General features: G+C 40.7%; 1 protein-coding gene across 2 annotated transcripts in view; it reads left to right on the forward strand.

Moving 5' to 3' along the window:
• The window catches only part of rap1gds1 (RAP1, GTP-GDP dissociation stimulator 1), a 40,429-nt gene extending 30,119 nt beyond the window's left edge, over positions 1 to 10,310 (forward strand). For both annotated transcript variants that reach the window (XM_083936755.1, XM_083936756.1), the window contains 7 exons: positions 377 to 508; positions 729 to 863; positions 2,745 to 2,870; positions 5,157 to 5,296; positions 5,669 to 5,795; positions 6,658 to 6,786; positions 7,991 to 10,310. In XM_083936755.1, the coding sequence (XP_083792881.1) occupies positions 377 to 508; positions 729 to 863; positions 2,745 to 2,870; positions 5,157 to 5,296; positions 5,669 to 5,795; positions 6,658 to 6,786; positions 7,991 to 8,118 (917 nt within the window). In that variant the 3' untranslated portion in view covers positions 8,119 to 10,310. The remainder of the gene's footprint in view (positions 1 to 376; positions 509 to 728; positions 864 to 2,744; positions 2,871 to 5,156; positions 5,297 to 5,668; positions 5,796 to 6,657; positions 6,787 to 7,990) is intronic.
• The last annotated feature ends 4,585 nt before the right edge of the window (positions 10,311 to 14,895 follow it).

The following is a 14,895-nucleotide window of genomic DNA, read 5'->3' on the forward strand; positions in this document are numbered from 1 at the left end:
TAATTTATAAATGAATTAGAGATACATATCAGGAAGAGTGAGTCACTCTCACTCACACTCACTCTCTCACTCTCTAATCAGGCAGATATTTTGCCTCAATGCATTTTTGTAATCGAGTAACTCGAGTAATTGTGGCAGCCCTAGTGCAAACTACTCCTACTGGACACTCGGAGAACTGCAGTTTTTGGCACTTCCTTATGGCTCAACCAGGAAGTCGTTGTGGTGGGGGCTTGGTTCTGAAGTGAAAACCTTGCTGCCAAATAACACAGAATAACCAAAAGTAATCTATGAGGTTATTTATCCATACCTACTGACCTGTTGTCTGTGACATATTAACTTGCAGTGTACACTAACCTGTCTTCCCTCTGTTGTGTAGATGAGTCCATGCAGAAGCTGTTTGAGGGAGGGAAGGGCAGCGTCTTCCAGAGGGTCCTGTCCTGGATACCATCTCATAACCATCAGCTGCAGCTCGCTGGGGCTCTGGCCATTGCTAATTTTGCTCGCAACGGTACATTTTATCACATTGTGACAAGATGAGGTCCCAGAGAAAAATTGACCAAACCATAATGTTTATCATCCCTGTTAGGAAAGTGGGGCATGGCATCAGCAAAATAACACCGTACAACAAAGAAACGTACAGATATACATTTAACCATAGATGGAGTTGAAATAGTCTTCAGCTTTTATCTTGTCAGCTGAGAGTGATGAGCATTTCTTTCTGAGTGTAGATGGGAATTGCATCCACATGGTGGACACTGGTATTGTGCAGAAGCTTCTGGAGCTGTTGGATCGGCATGTTGAGGAAGGCAACGTCACTGTTCAGCATGCAGCACTGAGCGCACTGCGGAACCTGGCCATACCTGGTGAGTCGTTAATGGGTTAGGGTACTGTTGTACTTCACTAGGTCTCCATTCATTGTGTCAATCAGGCCCTTTCACACATGCACTGGCATGACAAGACCTGGCAGAGCTGTATGCTTTTCCAAATCAATCCATCAGTACTTGTGTCCTTCACTACTTAGCCTTCTCTCCTTTGCTCTGTGGCTTCTGTGGTCCGAGCAGCAGCTGTTGATTATAATGCACATGCTCTGCTGTGGGCATGCTATGGCAGTTTTAGAGAAAGTAAAAAAAGTATGCATCCGTTTAAAATATTGATGTTGACGCATTTTCAAGGCCAACATGTTTGTGCTGACTAATCGCAGCAGCCCTACTGAATAGAGCAGGGGGCCTCGTTTGTAAACCTTGCTGCCCACAAAAACCATGTGTAGACAGGCAGAAACGTGTGGTAAAATGTGCAGTGGCAAACGTTGGTATTTAAAGAAAAAATATAAGCGGAGAAGAAGTGTATTACTACGCCAACTATCACCCATGAGTACCTTACTTTAAAATAACTGGCAGCAAATGTTTTTCTCACTGTATAAAGCCTAGTTGTATTGTAGATAGGCTATACTAATATAGGACTATACTGTTGGCACGCAGTTAAGAAGTAGTTTAAATTAATTATCAAGTCTACATGTTTTTAATATCATGTTTAATTGAATTTTACGTCATCAGGTGTTCGTGCAAAGTTATGGCCAACAATTATGATTGAAAAGGTAAATTTGGTTAGATACAATCCTTTTTTAAATTTAGAAAATGATTACATTAATCTGTTTTCAGTTAAATTTGACCCTGCTGAGATAGAAAGGATTGATGTGTGGATCTCACGTGTCGCAAATAATTCTCTGAAATATCATCCTTTATTTATTTTCTCACCTCATACATATAAACACATTAAGACCGGCCATATTATTCCCATTTTTTTAAATAGCCCACGATATTTTACATATGAATATGCTAAACTTTGAAAATAATAACGGTGGAGTTACCTTGATTCACAGCTGCGGATACATGTTGCCACTCGCTCTGTTTGTATTTTATTCAAATGCCTCTACTGAGGCTTGCAACAACACATTTTTGCAGCGTTCAACCTCCATTTCCTCCTCAAAGAACCTTGCTTTTTCTGCCTTCTTCTGTGTCATTTTCCTTGTGTCAGTCAATGTAAGGTCCTCATTAAGACAGCGTCCATATTCAGGAGCTATTTAGCATATGCCATTTATGGAAGATAGTGGGAGGAAAATTGTATGACACTGGGTGGAGATCATCCCTGCACAATTCACAGCAGGTTGGAATTTATCAGTATTTATAAAGGAAAGATTGCGTGCAAATGTGTGCCGCAATGTGTTTTAAAACTTCTTAGTACAGTTTTATAAATGAAGACCCAGGTCATTGTCTGCAAGCAAGTAGGTGTTGATGATGTCCTTATCATGGGGCTCGGATGACACCAAACCTCTGAAAGTGAAGGTGAAAGTGAAGAGTGATTAAATGAAGATATCAATCAAAATGTCTAACTGGACAGAGCACAAGATCCAGGATGACCCTAAAATGATCAGACAAATTCAAGGAACACCAAGTTATTTCTGACTAAAATCTTGTGATTTTGTGACCGCGATGTAATCTGCATCATGTCCTCCCTCCTGCATGCTCTACCCAGGCGCCACCCCTGGCTTAAAACAAACTGAGTATTTTCAGTAAGTGGGAACACGTCTGACGCAGATCTCCTGTTGCATGTGTGAAAGGGAAACGGTAGATACTGTCTGGACCTGATTCATAACAAAAGAACAAAGAAAGAATGGTATGGTAATCAATACAGACCTTTTCTTAGTTGCTTCTGTGATTTAAATGTTCCTCATTTCCTCTCTGCAGTGGTAAACAAATCCAAGATGCTGTCAGCTGGAGTTGCAGATGTGGTGTTGAAGTTTTTGCAATCAGAGATGCCTCCAGTCCAGTTTAAACTCCTGGGGACGTTACGTATGCTCATCGATACACAAGGTAAAGATTTTATCTTTCCACCAAATAATCACAGCAAATTCTAAGGGTGTGACGAGATCCTCAGCTCATGAGACAATACTGAGTTCACAAGAACGTGTTAGCCACGATGTAGCATATAGTGGAGGGTCAACTTAGGCCTGGTGGGTGACCAAGTTTTAAACCTGAGCTGATTAAAGTGTAATTCCGGTGAAAAATCATCCCATGGTCTTTTTGGGCATTTAATAAGCTAGAAGCAGAGAAAATCTGAGAAAGACACTAACAGCCTGATGTGGCTAACATTGATTAGCTTGGGGAAGCACAGTGAAGGCATTAAACGTCTCTTTTAACCACTAATACTGCTCAAAATAACACCAAACCTCTGCAGCATAATGAGAAGAGTCCCTAAACAGAAAACAAAGCACCAACAGCGTAGTTAGTGAACCCAGAGTTTATTAAGAGAGTGTTTTAAAGACTTACCTACTGGCCCCTGTACCAGCTCCTCTCATAGTAAAGTCCATTCAAGTGGATTACCAAAGTCAGTGTTAGCCATGTCCGACTGTTAGCTGTTAATTGTTAATAGTTTATACACATGTAGGTACTCTAGATTAGTTGGATCAAAAGTGTGACTATCAAATGAAAGAGAAAGAAAATTAATAAAGACAAATTAATAACTTTAATTTATTAAAAACCTCATACAGAGAACCAATTAAATGTAGGGCCTTGATTTACATTCAGATAAGGAGATTGAGTGTTCTTAACTTCTAACTTAAATATTAGCTATCACCAATAATTGTCAAAGAAAATAATAAAACTGACTCTAGTTGAACCAGAGTTCCTCGGGGCACCACCTTCCAGTTATGAAGGAAGTGATGACTAATATAAAAGTCTCATTAACAAATGCACAAACAAAAGACAATAAACTAACTAAAGGTGTGTGTGTGTGTGTGTGTGTGTGTGTGTGTGTGTGTGTGTGTGTGTGTGTGTGTGTGTGTGTGTGTGTGTGTGTGTGTGTGTGTGTGTGTGTGTGTGTGTGTGTGTGTGTGTGTGTGTGTGTGTGTGTGTGTGTGTGTGTGTGTGTGTGTGTGTGTGTGTGTGTGTGTGTGTGTGTGTGTGTGTGTGTGTGTGTGTGTGTGTGTGTGTGTGTGTGTGTGTGTGTGTGTGTGTGTGTGTGTGTGTGTGTGTGTGTGTGTGTGTGTGTGTGTGTGTGTGTGTGTGTGCGTGCGCGCGCGCGCGCAAAGGAGAAGGGATGTGGCGGCTTGGACATCTGCAGAAAAGGTGTGAATGTTTCAATCACACAGCTGGAGAGATCAAAAAGGGTCTAATCCAAGTTATATGTGTGTGAGGTCTGTTCAGATAGAGTTATAGTTAACAGAGTGTTAGTAAGTTAACTGAACCAACACAGTCACACATAATCATCATTAAACCTCAGTCATTAAACAAAGTTACAGTTCTAGGCTTAGCTGTTCATAAAGTCTCATAACATGTAATAATGCCCAGTTGGTGTTTAGTTCCCAGTCAATGGAAGGACGAAGTTACGTTGTGGCTGCTCTTAAGACAAGTTTGTCTGAAAGTCTTTCCTGTGTTGCCTTCAAATACAGGAGAGGTTGTTGTGTAAAGGTGTTCTCTGTGACCAGTTATCAGCAGATAAAACTGCAGGCACTCGCCTCTCTGCCGGTCTGTTGTTTTGGCTCTGCTCTGTGCAGGCCACTGAGGCTCCAGGATTCAGGAAGGCCAGGACGGCCGGTCCAAAAGAGGCTGAAGACGAGATCCAGCAGGAGAGAGTTGAGTGAAGAGTTTCCAAGAAAGAGAGAACGCAAGATAGTGTCCTCCAGAATCCAGAAATGAAACAAACAATCATCTGTGGGATGCTAGTTGCACCTACACACGAAAAAAACTTTCATCGATGGCATATTTAATGTACTGTATGTAAGATCTATGTGATTTTGCACCGGAATTACACTTTAAGTTTGAAGTCACAGTTAGGATTTTTCACTACCCTCTATTTAAGCTTTGGTATGATAGTAAAGAGATCTTAGCAGCTTCAGAGTCATGAAGACATGCAAATATGATAACTGCTGCTCAAGTCCTGACACTGGGCGGATGGACATGTAAAGAAAGTCTTCAGAATCAGAGTGAAATCAAAATCTGCTCCAAATCCAAAACCCCAACTTCATTTGAGCTTTTTCAAAAAATGATTTTGAATCAAATGAAAACAGGTATATTTGTGCACAAATGATCAGGAACACTAAGCTTTTTTGAGTGCACTTTAGTGAACCCCGGACTAAATGACTAATGTTATTGTTTCAGCTGAAGCTGCAGATCAGCTGGGAACCAATGGGAAACTCGTTGAGAGACTAGTGGAGTGGTGTGAAGCCAAAGATCACGCAGGGGTGATGGGCGAGTCCAACAGACTCCTGTCGGCCCTCATTCGACACAGCAAGTCCAAGGTAGTAACCGTGCTGCCAGTGGCTGGTTTAGAGCAGGTTTTCACTGTGGGGAAGTGCATGCACACAGTGCTGGTTCACAAAAGGTCACTGAACACAAACCAACACACAGATGATTTTCTTCCCTTGTTTCCTCTGTGCAGCCTTGGGTTAAATATCTGAATGAAAATCTGCTTTTTCCATAGCTTCAGAACTTTCTATACTATCACATGAGGATACTGTATCGTTTTGAAACGTGGTTTGTGGTTTTGATAGTTTTGAAAATCTGTGTGAAAATGTTAATTTGGGAAGAATTATTGTTATTTCATCTGTCAAAAGTTACGCATTGGCTTTAACCCTCGTAATTTTTTTTTTTTTACATTTTATTTTTTCCAGGGAGTCGTCAGAACTGTCATTCAGGGAGGAGGAGTCAAGCATTTAGTTACCATGGCAACTAGTGAGCATATGATTATGCAGAATGAAGCACTGGTGGCTTTGGGTCTCATAGCAGGGCTGGATTTGGGTAAGAAGGAATGAAATTCACTTCCTATTTATTTGTGTTTATAGTTCGCTAAATCTGTTTTCTTTTATATGATTTTTCTTGAATGATGATGAAACCAGAAACCATTTCTGATGGAAGTCAGTTAAAGGTTGAATATGTAGAATCTTTATCAAAAGCTATTTTTTTGAAAAAATACACCCTCGGGGCACTTTGAGAGGTACAGAATGAAAGTATTGCTTTTCTATAAAAAAAAAATTATTTTGTCATATTTCATTTAATGTTTGAAAACATTTTGGCCAGGTTTGACAATGCCTTTCAGTCACGTGCTGTTTACGTTGTACCAGCCAATAGCGTTGGGAATTTCAGGTTGCCAGGGTTGTCTGTTGTTGCTACAGAAACAAGGAATCATTTTGAGTTTAGAGCCTGCTAATGGATTACACTCCCCTCAAAGGAAGACTGGCTAATATTAAATACTGTTGTCAGGTTAACTGATTAGTCCAAATTAGTGGTTACCCTGTATGATTCATGACTGACATGGAGCAGGCTGATCGCTGACACACTCGCCAAAGAACCTGGCAACCCGACTGATGGATTTATTTTTTGTTGTTGTGACTACGATCTTGAGACACTAGATGGTGCTCTGCTCATTCTCCATATTCAGCCTTTAATTTGTAAATAAAGGACTAAAGTGAATGACACTATTTGACTAAGTCAAGGCACATGCCTCTGCCTGTCTGCAGGGTGCCCTGCAACAGTACTGTAAAGAGAATGGCAGCAGAATTCATTATTTCTGACAGAGCCGGTTTAAATATGCTCTTGTGCTCTGCAGTGCGTACTGTATAAGACGTGGACATATTCATCATGTTAACACACTGGGTTTCAGTTGCAGCTGAAAAGGACTTTGTTGGAGCCAACCTGGTGTCAGTGCTTCATAAGCTGCTGTCAGACGAGAGGAGTGCACCAGAGATCAAGTACAACTCTATGATCCTCATCTGTGCAGTTATGGGCTCAGGTGAGACCCATACACACGTTGTTATTGTTCTTATTATTATTGTTGTTGTTGAATTAAACTGTTAGTAATGCTTGTTTCATAAAAGACACACAAATACTTAGTTTGAAAGACTTCGAATTATAACATGAAGTGAAGAATGTCAGGAGGTTCAGGTCCAGGCATAGTCCAGAGTTTCTCTTTCACACATGCAGGACACAACAGGGGTTTTCCGTCTGAGACGAGTTCTCACTTACTGGAAATACTGTGTTTGGTTTAGGCGAGGGGGCACCTGGGTAGAGGGTGTAGGACAGAGGATATGGCACAGATTACACTACGGTGACAGAGCCATTCATAATCTGGTCATAAAGAGTTTCCTGCTGTTCTTTTGAGTTTGGTGTGGTCCTTACTAACAGAAGGACTTGAATCTCCTCGTCTCTACAGTTAGAAATTTCACCCTTCTCCTCCACTGTCGGAGGTTTGTTTTCTTTCACTATCAACGGGAAACCTCATCAATCACCACATGCTTACTGTGAATCATCTGCACAATGAGGCCAAGTGCCTTGGTTATTTAAAAAAACATGCATATACAGCAGTGGTATAGCCACAGTGGATATTCTATCAAATTATGAACAATAAAAAATAACAATATTTCAGAATAATTCAAGTATTTATAATTTGTTCTCTAATTTCAATCCCCACTGTATATCAGAGACAGGTCTCTAGTACTTAGTTTAGTAAGAAGCCTTGTTTTCTGAACTGCTACACTGTGGAACTGTCTCTTCATTTCAATACCATTTTCAATACCATACCATATTTCTTCATTTTTGATGACTCATGCTCCTTTTGCTTCTAAGTTTAAAGTAAAGCTGATCATATGTTATCAGATGTCTTGCTTTTAAACACTTTGCTGTCAGTGCGAACTCAACACTTTCTTTGCCATTTTTTGTTGTTGTCTTGATAAATAGTGTAATGTACATTTGATTCTTTCCGGTGGCTTCTGTTTTGAGCATTGTTAAACTGCTGTAAGTGAGACAATAACTTTCATTGATGGTGGCTTAACACTGAAGAAATGGCAAACTTGAAACGATTGGAATTTAAAAAAGCATTTCTTTTAAAAAAGGTAGACTCCGGGCAGCAGATGAGTGTATGTGACGTCACTCTGTTGCTTGATTGCCAGCTTTTATTTGAGAATTAATGCTACTTTCCCCCTCTCCTCTCTTATTAGAGCCTCTCCACAAAGAGGTCCAGAGTCTGGCGTTCATCGACGTGGTGTCCAAGCTGAGGGCCCACGAAAACAAAACGGTATCACACCAGGCGTCGCTCACAGAGCAGCGATTAACTGCCCAGAGCTAAATGACTGTGTCCAACCCCACCCACACCCATCAACCCAAATGCCTGCCTGACCACCTGATCACCCAATGACTCCTCATGACTGCTCTCCCCTGTGCCCCATCGTCATGTGCCAAGGTACCATGTCGCGTTAACTGCCAGCCTGACATAGTCGTGTCTCTACCCCCGACCCTCCATCAGGGTTAGACTGATGCCAATTTGGATTTGTGCTCATACACAAATCATATCTGAGCATTTTCTTATTTCATTTTTATTTTGAATAATAAAAAAATCACCCAGAATGGAATCCTTACTAAGGTAAAAAAAAAAAAAAATAGCCTCTGAAACTGTTTTTAAGACTACTGTGGGACACTAACGCTCTCCTCTGAAAGCCATAATAATGAGATGTATTTAGGTGGGTTAGCAGGTCCTTAAGTTAGGGTGAGGCATCTTTCATTCCATTTGTCTAGAGGTGGACACCATTGACATACTGCTCTATTTGCTATGTTTTTATTTAAATAAACAGTTACATCAGTCTAACCCTGGTCCCCACCTCTACTTGTGCATGCACCTTCTGCTACAAGTAGCTCCACAGGAGCTGAGGCGCCATAAACAGCCTAACGCAATAGATAAGAGACGACACTCTTTTACGACCATAGCTGTGATACCATCCGCCGGTAACCCACCAGTGAAAAATGTGCACAAAAGAATAAAAAAAACTTCCTGTTGTGAATTTTCTTTCATTTTTAAGAAAAGCAGCCATCCATAATGTGCCCAGTCGTGTCCCACGTAGCTTGAGTATAAACTGACTAGAAACTGTGCATGTTTTAGTCCTGTTGAAGGTGTGGGTGTTCATTTTACCTCTCAACCGCTCACATAACCCAAATTACAGCCCAACCTCCTCCACTGACACCTCCAGTCTTGTACCCCCCTTTTTGCACTTTGTTCTTTATTCTTGGATCTAGAGATTTTATCAGATTTTTAATTCCACAGTTGTCCAAACACATTCCCCTTGCTCCAACAGCTGTACAGTGACGTTCGAGAATCGTCAGGTCTCCCACCCAACAGGGAACAGGGCTGTAGTCAAGTCTGCCTTAGTTAGTCGAATCCATACATGCGTTAGATGACAGTCGAAGGAAGACAGTCATCATGCCGTCTTCCCAAAGTTGGACATTTTAGACGCTGTTGGAAATACAAACTCACCTATCTCCTTGGTGACCCAGAAAAACAATGTCAGGTTGGTGCAAAGTACCAAAAAATGCAATTTGGTCTGACCAATACATTTCTCTTCCCTTAAAGTCAAAACAAGCCATGAAAAATCTGATAGCACGAAATCTTTGATTTCCCACGGTTTGTATTGACAGGAATAATAAAAAAAAAAGACTTAATCATGTTTGTGATCATGCTTTGTTTCTTAGCAACCTGTAAGATGAGAAAAGACTGCCTCTCTAATGCACAGCAGTTTGCCTCATCACTTTGACACTTTGCATACCCTGATTTCTACAGATACATATCTTGTTTGTATAACTGTGGACAAGGAAAAGAAAATATCAGTAGAAGATTATTTTGTAATATTTTTGGATGGGCATGAAATGGTGGAGCAGCCAAGATCAAGAAAAGTTCAAGTCAAAGTAGGCAGAAAGTAGACTGGAGTACTACAGCCGAGGCTCAAGATCCACTCCCTGTGACTATACTGTAATTACACACAATAGTTCCCACAACTAATCACAACATTGGGTCCCTATTGTCCACTGTAATAAAAGCAGGGAGTATGAAAAAAAGCAACCCTCATTCCTTCGTGTGTGTACAGTTTGTATGTGTGTGTGTGTGTGTGTGTGTTGTGGAGCAAGATGATCAGGAAAGTGAATGCAGACGCAGAGCGGTCACCATAACGCCCTAGCAGGTCTTTCTTTCTGTTAGACAGTTGGTTCTTCTGGTCAAAGGGATTTCTGCTTACGTGTATGTCAGCACGTCCGACACTGTACCGACACTCTGTTAACATGCCACGATGTGTTTCATGGTCTGGGCCCATGCTTTTTTTTTCTTTTTTAAAGGTATGAATGATTATTTATCAGATCTGTGCTCTTCTAAAGACACATGCCTGTGGAGATGTAACCATAGTAACTGCGTAAAATACTATAAACTTAAGTGTTTGTTGTAAATGTCATGAGTTGTACATTTGGAGGATTGTAACTCAGCAGATAATTAAAAGATGATAGCGGGAATGGCTCCTGTCTTTATTACACTGTCACAGTGATGCTTGGACTGTGTGTGTGTGTGGGAGTGTCTGTGTTCAGCTCAGCAGATACTGGTTATTTCCCTGCAGTCTCTCCCCTTTGCTCTGGTCTCTCGTCATAAAGCCCGGGGATACGCAGGATTTTTTTTGTGCATCATCACACCGCTGCAGGTGAGTTTGAATACAAAGTCAGTAGAAAGAAGTGCAATCGCCTCATCTAAGGTTAGCCTTGTCTTCTTCTGTATGTGCTAAGTTAATATGGACCCTGAACTGAACTTTCACCTTCTTCACATTACTGCAGCCGGTGTTTATTCACCAAAATGGCCAGACCAAAATGGCCATACATACATCAGCTGTAGCTAGCTAGCATTGAAGTCGCTATGAGCGGGAGCTTCCTATGTTCCCTGCTTTGTTTGTGACCGGGGAAAATGGGACCCTTAATTTTAAAAAAGGTCTGATGTTCTCCGGTCTGTTATTTTTTTTCAGTGCCGAATTCCCCGGCATATATACCTATCTGGACCCTAACACTACCCCTTAACCCTGACCCTAACGTAACAAAATGCTGAATTAAATCAGCAAAGGCAAAAGCTTATTCGACCAGGGAACATAGGGATGACGCCCGTATGAGCTATGGTTCTTACTGTTCTTATCCTCCAGTTTCTCCTTTTTCCTTTCATCTCTCTGAAAGAGGAGTTGTAAATGAAGGGTAGTGTTAGGGTCTACATAGGCTACAGGATGGGTACAAACTCATGTGGGCACTACTCTTGGCATGGTGCACCACTCCAGACTGCCACTGAGATCAAAGTTTAAGTGACTTCAGCTTTGACCTTGGTTTCTGTTGACCTTTCAAAGCGGAACCAAAGAGGTAACAACTGGACCTTTCAGATCCAACCTTTCTGAGTTAGCCTCTGGACTCAGCACACATCTACAGTGTATTGAAAGATGAGCCCACTATTTGTTTAATTTCCACAGCATTAAACACCGTTCTGAGCACCACCAGAACGGGATTCATAAAGCTAGACTTTGACTGTGGCTTAGATCTAACTGTCCACAGTTCGCCTGGTCGCAGGGTGGCTAACATTATAGGCATAAAATAGTCTGAAAGGGTCATTCCAATGTTCCCTGGTCACATAAGCCTCTGCCTTCACTGATTTGTGTTTCCCGCTTTGTATGTGACCGGGGAACATCGGTACGCTCCCGTCTGAAAGGCCTTGGCTAATCTATCAGCAAAATTACCATAAGACTGGTCTAACATTAAAGAACAGTCTGGAATATCTTTTGAAACTGGGACTTATTGGACTGAGTAGAGAGGCCTTTCAAATGTGGAGAACAAGACAAACAGTACAGAGCCCCTAAAGTCCCCAAAGGCATTTTAGGTATTTATCTCATAACACTTTATGATAAGTTGTTTGCACAGGTTTATACCTTATGGTTTTAACTTATTCACACAAGATAACATGCTGTGCAAAGAACACGTTTCTTATCATCTGAAGGCAGCCTTCCTTACACCTGGCTTCATCATCACTCAGTCCAGTTGTTTGGAGTAAAGAGAAGCTGGAGGAGTTTCTTTGAGCAGTGACAGACACCAAAGATGTCCAGGACCACTGACAGATGATGTTTGGGAAGTGTAATGCATAAGTAAAGCAGTGAGCTCTTGGGGCCAAAAATCTGGACAGAAAATATCACTTAAGAATATTCAAAACAAAAATCAATGTTCTTTTTTCACCTTACTTTTACTTGATATTAAATCAGTCCACTTTCAACATGAGACAAGGAAATGAGAGGAGGTAGTTATATTACAATGTTTGTGGGTTATACTGTGGTCATCTAAACAATCTCCAGAAGTGGTACAGGTAGTGATGAGTGGGAGGCCAGTTCACCTCATTAGAGCACTTTACAACCTCACATAAGCTCTGACTGTAGCGACCAATCAAATAAATCAGTTTGGGATGTTATAAAACCAAATCAAATGTACAATAAATATTTAGTATCAAAAACACAATTGACCTTTGTAAGTAGCTTAACACTTCAGTGTACAAGTTCCACAATATCAATCTGAACATACTTTAATGAAAAAAATACTTTGCAGAACAAAACAAGTGATGCATGCTTTGAGCAAATACTCACTTTAACTCTCAAAAGAAACACTGAGAAACTCAACATCTTTACACTTTCAAGTTTGAACTTTGAGGATTGAAAGATTTTGTTCATTCAATAGCGTGTATACTGATCAGATGTGCGTCCAAATACATACGGTGAAAGACAATCATGGGATACACATGGCAGGTTTGTTCATTCAAGTAAGGACAGACGTGTATAAGAAAATTCTGAAAATATTCCAAAATGCCCATTTTAACATCTATCAGAAATTCTCAGGTCCACACCAAAGACAAACGGCTGAATCCTTGGCTCACGGTCGAAACCTCCACAATGTGTAAACCTGCTCAGTAAAACAACCTCCTTGGCATCGGTTAGAACTAAAATATGAAACGCAGAGAAATTAAAAGGTTTACGTTTCAAGACGTCTTTATATGGATACAGTGTGATGGACTGAGCTACTACTGATTTTCATTCTTGAGTCTCGGTACAGATGCAAAAACTGAACTTTTTGAGATCCTAACTATGAGAAATATAAAAACTTTTTTGACAAATTCTTCAATTTATCAAACCCACTTTAATACGCACATGCCACGTGTTCGTTATGTTATCGATCATGCCATCATTCTTCCTGTCCAAAGTGGTCCAAACAAAAGCCTTAAGCAGTCTGTTAGCCAAATCCCAATAGCATCATCCACATTTAGGATCTTTGCAGCTGCTGGGACGACAATAACTACTTCAGCTAACTGTGACAGTTAAAGCCTCATACTACCTTGAGCTTCCAACTGTGGATAGCACTTTTACACAGAGTGTGAACTGTGGATTTTTGTGCTAGGAAACAAACACTTTATGGTCAGGATAGAGAGAAAATATGAATATAGTAAGCACTAACTGTTTTGCCCTGTTTTGCACTTCCCGGTTCCCTCATCTCAATGTTAATGGATTTTGTCGAATGGGTTTTCAAATTAGGTCTGTGGTAATCACAGGCTTAAAGTGAAATTCCAGCATAAAATCATCCCAGGGTCTTTGTCCGCAAAAACACATCGAGATTTTTTTCGTGCAACAACTGAGCAACCAATGTGGCTAGCTCTGATTAGCTCAGGGCAGTACGGTGAAGGCATTAAAACGTCTTTTTTTAACCACTTATACTGCTCAAAATAACAACAAACCTCTGCAGCAGCATGAGAAGAGTCCTTACACATAAAACAAAGCACCAATGGGCTCCTTCCTTTTGGAATGACTTTGGTAGTAGTTTGGTAAAAAAAAAAAATATATCTGTTGATTTTACGCTGGAATTTCACTTTGACTTTAACGTTTAGTTGTACAACATAAGGAACAAGAGAAATCAGTTGGAAGCTCGTTGGTGGAGCTGGTTTATAGCCTAAAGATAGCTTTATATATTTGCAGATTGCATTTATGCCTGAAAAAAAATCACAAAAGTTGTGCTCATTTGTGAAGAATATCATGCTGAAGAAAATGTCTAAATATAAAAATCTTTTGTCTGCCACAGAGCTTATTTTCTGCCATAATCCGAAATCCAATGGAAGAATGCTGTTGGCCTTTGGTCCAGGGAACCAGGACGATGCTTCAGGGTCGGACTACAAAAACATATCACCCCTGCAGCTCTCTATTGAGATACACGTGGACAAAGTAATTAACAAAAAAAAGCCACAGCTCACGTGTAACATACAAGAGCACAAGAACCTTACGTGATAACGTTATGTGATAAAATAACTGACGTGCAGTGCCAGGTTTTGGTACTCAATTTCAGTTGATACCCAATCAGTATACTGCATTACTAAATTAACTGGTCCATTAATTTAGCAGTAGCTAGTTATGCTAAATAATTGTAGTCATGTCCTGTTTAATGCTGGAAGAGATAGTGTCTGGAGAATATTTAACTAATCTCTGCTGTCACGACAGTATGCAGAAGCACCCATGCAGGTATCTGAGGGACTTATTCAGTGAGCAGAAATACTTCTTATTGGTAAAAAAAAAAATGGAATTCACATAACTGAAGAAGTCCTGGAATCTGCTGTAACACACAAATCCTGAATGTGTTATTTTGAGGAAAAAAGTTTTTTTTCAGTTTTGTAACTTTGCAAGATGGCGAGCTGCTGTAAGGAGACCAAAGGAAGGCCAAAGGGATGAACCTCTCAGCCATCAGAGAGAGGTTTGGCGTTCACAGTCTGTGTTTCAAGAGGATTGAACCTTTAAAAGTACACAGATTCATTTAAGTCCCTCAAAAAGGCCGGTCGTCCACGTAAAACAAGTGCACGAGAGGACAGGATTATGAGAAGACTCTCAATGGGGAAATCGGTTCAACTGGTCTCTCTCTGCACACAGTCTCTCATCGTTTAAGACTTTTTGGACTGAAAGCTCACTCTGCAGTGACCAAACCTCTCATCAGCAGAAAGAATAAAAAGGCTAGACTTGCCTTTGCTGAGGAGCATGTTGTGTGGACAGAG

The sequence above is a fragment of the Echiichthys vipera genome (assembly GCF_963691815.1).
Source record: "Echiichthys vipera genome assembly, chromosome: 22".
Classification (NCBI taxonomy): Eukaryota; Metazoa; Chordata; class Actinopteri; order Perciformes; family Trachinidae; genus Echiichthys; species Echiichthys vipera.